The following is a 6000-nucleotide window of genomic DNA, read 5'->3' on the forward strand; positions in this document are numbered from 1 at the left end:
CTCCTCCGTGCTGGTCCCTCCGACATCCGGGGGCGGCTCTACTTTGTCATCAGACCACGAGGGAGAAGCGGGCCTTCTGTCGCCCTGTTTCCCACTTCACTTGTACCTGGGTGGTCCAGCCTTGCTTCTGTCTCACTAATTCCCTGAGGGTGCTCACTGTCAAGAAGAATATCGTCTGTGTGTTTGCAGGAGAACAAACTTTTTTTTTTAAGGTACCAGCACTCTTACTTAATAAACGGACTTTGTCTGTCCAAGCCTTCCTCTCCCCCATAATGTGGCCAACATTCTGATGACTACCAGGCATGCGTGTGTGCCAAGTCTCTTTAGTCATGTCTGACTCTTTGCGACCCCATGGACTGTAGCCCACCAGGCTCCTCTGTCCATGAGATTCTCCAGGCAAGAATACTGGAGTGGGTTGCCCTGCCCTCCTCCAGGGGACCTTCCGACTCGGCGATTGAACCCACATCTCTTATGTGTCCTGCATTGGCAGGCGGGTTCTTTACCACTAGTGCCACCTGGGAAGCCCGACCACCAAATGGTGTCAGTCGCTGTTTGGCAGCAACTTCGTAGGAGAAGGTGCCAGGGGTGCAGAAGAGCCTCAGGCAAGTTGATTATCTTTCTCATCTGTGAGGTGAGGGCAGCCCTGCCCGTAGGAAGGTGCTGGGAGCATGAGAGTCCGGACGTGTCTCCTCTCCACGGGGCCTGTGAACGAGCCGCCAGGTCTTGACGGGGCAGATGTCTGATGGGCAAACTTAAGACGGCCTCTAAGAGAACCTCCACGTCCCCACCAAGAACTGTGCATGTCCACCGCCTGGAGGAAAGGCATCAGCATCTGCCCCCGTCACCCCTCCTTGGTGACCCCTGCACTGGGGGCTCCACCCTCACCAGCCTGTCTACACACACACACACACACACACATACCCCTGCACTGGGGGAGATGCCCCCCCATCTGGGATGCAGGTGCCCTGTGACCCAGCCCCACCCTCACCAGCCTGTCTACACACACACACACAGCCTGACCGCAGCCTTCACGTCGCCCCGGACACACACTGAGCCACCCTGTGCAGGATAGTGGAGTTGGCCGTGGCTCTCCGTCACCTTTGGGAAGGTCTTCCCTGAGCAGTCACTCCCAGGTCATGCATCCTGTCGCCCTGTTTGAGTCTCTGAGTCACAGCCGTCAGTGTCACTGCATTGCGCGCTCCCCGCCCTCTGGACTCCTTGCTGGCCGCTGCCTCTCTGGCATCCAGGGTCATCCCCAGTGGGTGGCAGGCACCATCCTTTCTTTGCCAGCAGATTCAACAAATAGAAGCTGCTTCTTTTACTGTTCAGATTGGAGTGTTTGCATGAACTAAGATGTATATGTGCTAATTACAGATAGGGTCAGAATGGATGGGGGGACTTGACAGCCTTCCCAGACCATGCTGGCCTCTTAGTAGGCACTCGGGGAACACGTCCTGTGTGCGCAGAGGAGGAATGAACCTGAACTGTCTTCCCAGGAATGGCTGTGGCCCCCTGGGGAGACACAGCCCCGGTGCAGTGGGGGAACCAGGGTGAAAATCAGACATGCTCCTGCCGAGTTCCTCCTTCACCTCTTGTTAGAGAACTTAGCATCATCTGATTCGTTTGCTTCATGAGGATTATGTGTTATTTTAGTCGCTCGCGTCCAACTCTGTGACTCTGCACTGTAGTCCACCAGGCACTTCTGTCCGTGGAATTTCCCAGTCAAGAATCTGAAGTGGGTTGCCATTTCCTTCTCCAGGAGATCTTCCCAACCCAGGGATTGAACCCAGGTCTCCCACATTGCAGGCAGATTCTTAGCCACCGGGGAGCCCTCATGAGGATTATAAAATCTGCCTAAAGTCCTGCAGTCACATTAAGTCAGGTGACAGAGTGTCTGTTAGTAGGAGGTGCTCAGTAACTGGTAGCCTTCACCCCAGGGTGTTTAGGGAAAACCCAGCTCCAGAGGAGAGATGCTCAGGTGCTCACCTGTCCTAAAAACTGCGGATGACAGGCAGGTGTCTGCCCTGCCTTGGACACAGCACCCCCGTGCCACTCCGGGTTCTCCACTCCTGCTGTGGAGTACCCTGCCCTCCTGGCGGTGCCCGCCGTGTACCTGTGCGCCCTGTCTGTGGCGCCCACCCCCGCATCTCCCGGGCTGCCCACGGCACTCAGGTTCTGTTGGTGGTGCCCATTAGGGAGCTGCCAGGAGGGTCCTTCCATCTCTCACCCAAGCCCCTCACTCGCAAGCCAGCTGGGGGAAGCAGAGAGAAAAGCGCAGCCCAGCGTTCTCACCGGACAGTGCTGCCCTTGAACGTGTCTTCCCTTGTCATGGTGTGGGCACTTGGCGGGTGGGAGGTGGGGGCGGAGAGAGCGGGCAGGAGCCACAGGTGCTCAGCCCCGTGGGAACCCAGGTGCCCAGGTGCCCAGCCTCCCTCCCCCGCCGTGAGGACGTGGGATGCGGGAGAGGATTCAGCGCCCCAGCCCGTCTCCTCCATATCCATCTCGGCCTCTGAGCAGAGGACCCGGGGGAGGCTGGGAGTGTGGTGGGAGGGGGTGCAGCGCTCAGGTCGGGCTGCCGCCATCTGGGGGCGGGCGGAGGAGATGCCTGTGTAAACCTCTGACGACAGCCTGTCTTGTTTCCCCGCCTCCCCCTCCATGCAGGGGCCTGTCTTCTGGGAGGAATCCTCTACTCCTGGCAGTTCCCTCACTTCAACGCGCTGAGCTGGGGCCTCCGTGAGGACTACTCCCGGGGCGGCTACTGCATGATGTCCGTCACCCACCCGGCCCTGTGCCGGCGCGTCGCCCTGCGCCACTGCCTGGCATTGCTCGCCATGTGCGTCGCCGCACCCGCCCTGGACGTCACCACCTGGACCTTCCCGGTCATCGCCCTGCCCATCAACCTGTACATCTCCTACCTCGGCTTCCGGTTCTACCGGGACGCGGACCGGAAGAGCTCCCGGAAGCTGTTCTTCTGCAGCCTCTGGCACCTGCCTCTGCTCCTGCTGCTGATGCTTACCTGCAAGCGGCGAGCGGGGGAGGAGGGCACGGGAGCGCCGCAGAGCTGACGGCCGCCCGCTCTGGGAAAAGCAGAAGACGTCCAGGGAGACGTGCAGGGTTTTCGGTTTTTTTTTTTTTTTTCACTCTGCTGTTAGGCAAGAAATATTTTGGTTATTCCAAAGCACCAGGAGCAAACTCGCTGCGTTTGAAACGAGGCTGTAAAATAATTTGGTGCTCAGTGACCACTGGACAACTTTTTTCATGGTGATATCCAAAATGTTCCCCAAATGAGAATCGGAGTGGCTCTGTGGATTGACACAAGGAGAGGGTGGGTTTTTTGTTTGCTTGTTTTCCTTTGAGGGTTGTTACAGAGGCCTTCCTCCGACCCCACCACTTGGTTCGTCTTCTCCCTCAGGTCGAAGTGCAGGTTCACCTTGCTTCTCGGCCCTCCCCACCTGCCGGCCAGGGAGGCCAGACAAGGTGCTCACTCACACGCTGGCATCTGTGGTTCTGTGGCCTGTGGTCCCTCAAAGGCTGCGTCAGAGTAAATGCAGCTGCCGGCCGCAGCCCTCCTTCTATGAATGAGCCAGGCCCAGCTCCTGCCCCATGTTCTCAGCCTCATACCCCCTCAAATGCTAATAGAACACCAAGTACTGGCTGCCGCCCACCTCAGGGAGGATTCAAACGGTTACCTGGGAATCTCAGACCGGCCCTTGTCCCCATCCTGTTAGGGAGCAGCATTTCAGAAACCCCAGGGAACCGAGGGCATCTTTAAAGTCCACTGTCCCACACAGGTGGTGTCAGAGCGGTTCTTTCTAGAAGGGGCACGTTAGACTTAAAGCCAGAAGCCCCTCCGGCTCTGACCCACCTCTCCCTTTTCAACCACTGCTGCAGTCGTCAGCTGGGCTCAGGGTCCAGTGAGAAGGGAAGTCAGAAGGGGCTGAGCTGGGCCAGCCAGCCCTCACAGCTCACGTCCTTGTTCCTTTGGTGAAAAACATTTCCACCCTGCTATCTTCAGGACTTAGAAATTAGCCTCCACACAGCCAGCGGCTTGGAGAGCCAGAAGCAAAAGCCAGACTCCTAGTGGGGATGCTTCTGGTCCCCCCCTCCAAGGGGGGGTGGTGCATGGGTCCCCGCAGGCAGGGGTGGCCTCCGACACCAGCGGTTCCCCCAGCCCCCCAAGGCCGCCTCATCATCCAGTTACCGGATGTCCCATTTGCCTGAAGGCCTTGAGGTTTAACAGGATGTTTTAGTTACTCTGTCTCCGGGGCACTGCTGCCCTGGGAGGAATTTATTTGGGAGTTTCAGCCACATTCAACATGTCCCTTCTCTGAAAATGCCCAAAGCGATTGCAGGTAGCATCTGATTTTCGACTGCACTTACTTGGCCGTGTTCAGGTCGCGCTGCGGGAACTGACAAAGTCGCGTCTGGCGGGCGGTCCCCAGCCCAAAGATCTGTAAGGCGCGTGGGTTCTCTGCTGCAATAAACCTGCACCGTGAGCCGCAGTGTGTGTGGCGTCATTCCACTCGTCTGCGGCTCCTGGCAGAACGGGTGACACTTGCCTGACTGTCACGAGCGGCCATGGGACTGGCAGGCGCTGGGGTGGAAACGAGCAGCCGGCGCGCCTGAAGGAATCCCCCCACCCCCCACCCTCTGCTCAGTCACCCAGTCTCCCTTCCATCGCCCTGGAAGTGGGCCTGGGGGCCTCCCCACCTCCTTACCTGTTGTTCTCCTGCTCGGAATATACAGTGCCCGCTGCACGGTCTGCACAAGGAACAGCGCCCCTGCTCCTCAGCGCTCAAACCTCGCAAACCCCTCACTGCCCCGCCCTCGTCGCTCTCACACCTCCCAGGGGCCACCCTCTGAGGACCACCTTCCCAAACCCTGTCCCCTGGCCCTCACGGGAATGTGGTATTCACGCTCCCAAGAGCCCAGACCGCTGCTTGCTCATCCAGGCCTCTGGACATCCTGCGGCTTCACCTGTAGAGCCGGGGGCTCTGGCCCTGACCGTTGACCGCCAGCACTTGCCAGGCGGATGAAGCCCGGGCGCCCAAGCATCCTTCCGGCAGGTCACTGGGTAAGCCTGCAGTCCATGCTGGGGTGGCACGAGCGCATACAGAGGGCCTCCTAAGACTGAAGGCTAAAGACAGGAAGGTCTGAGTTTGCTCACCCCAGCGTTTCCCTGCCTACGTCGGGAGCCCAGCCTGGGATGCCCGGTCTGGACATGAGCGTCACTCAGCCGTGAGGCCATCAGGCCCCGGGCTGCAAGGGTAGAGGGGCCATGCAGGCAGGAGCAGGAGCCTGAGCTTCAACAGGATTGCACTTGAACTTGGGTTATTTCATAATACAGCAAACTAATGACAAGGAAAAGGGTCGTTCCGATTCCCTATTTAGCTTTTTAAAAAACACGACTCAACACAATATTCCTTCTGACTGGGAAAATTGTACCAGCTTCCTTTTAGTAAAAACACTGCATCCGTTATGGATGAAACCTAATTTCACCCAGGGTCCCTCTCCGTGGGCCCACAGTGAGGGGGACGCTGTTGCCCGGTCCCACAGTTGGTTTGTCTTCAAACAGAAAAATGGGGTACATCTTGCCCAATACAAATATCTTCACTGCACTTTAAATACGTTTTGAGTGCCCCAGGCCCTGATGCTGAAGGAGAAATACAAGGCTGTTGGAGACTGCTTTGCTCTGAGGATGTATGGAGTTGAATATCCCTCTGACAGTTTATTTTTCTGTCAATCCATCCTCATGTGCTGTTTGTTTTGCTAAGAAAGTAGCTTGGGACTCAGGGCTTCCCAGGTAGCACAGTGGTAAGAAATCTGCCTGTAATGCAGGAGACATAAGAGATACAGGTTCCATCTCTGGGTTGGGAAAATCTCCTGGAGGTAGGAAATGTCAGCCCACTCAATATTGTTGCCTGGGAAATCCCATGGACAGAGGAGCTGGCAGGCTGCAGTCCATGGGGTTGCACAGAGTCAGGCATAACTGAGCACGCA

The 6000-nt window shown here is 57.5% G+C and overlaps 1 protein-coding gene across 1 annotated transcript in view; it reads left to right on the forward strand.

Moving 5' to 3' along the window:
• COX10 (cytochrome c oxidase assembly factor heme A:farnesyltransferase COX10) overlaps positions 1–4502 on the forward strand; it is a 109083-nt gene extending 104581 nt beyond the window's left edge. The window contains exon 7 of the mRNA XM_019981813.2: positions 2662–4502. Coding sequence (XP_019837372.2) covers positions 2662–3065 — 404 coding nt within the window. The 3' untranslated portion in view covers positions 3066–4502. The remainder of the gene's footprint in view (positions 1–2661) is intronic.
• Positions 4503–6000: the final 1498 nt, after the last annotated feature.

Source organism: Bos indicus, chromosome 19 (genome assembly GCF_029378745.1).
Source record: "Bos indicus isolate NIAB-ARS_2022 breed Sahiwal x Tharparkar chromosome 19, NIAB-ARS_B.indTharparkar_mat_pri_1.0, whole genome shotgun sequence".
Lineage (NCBI taxonomy): Eukaryota > Metazoa > Chordata > Mammalia > Artiodactyla > Bovidae > Bos > Bos indicus.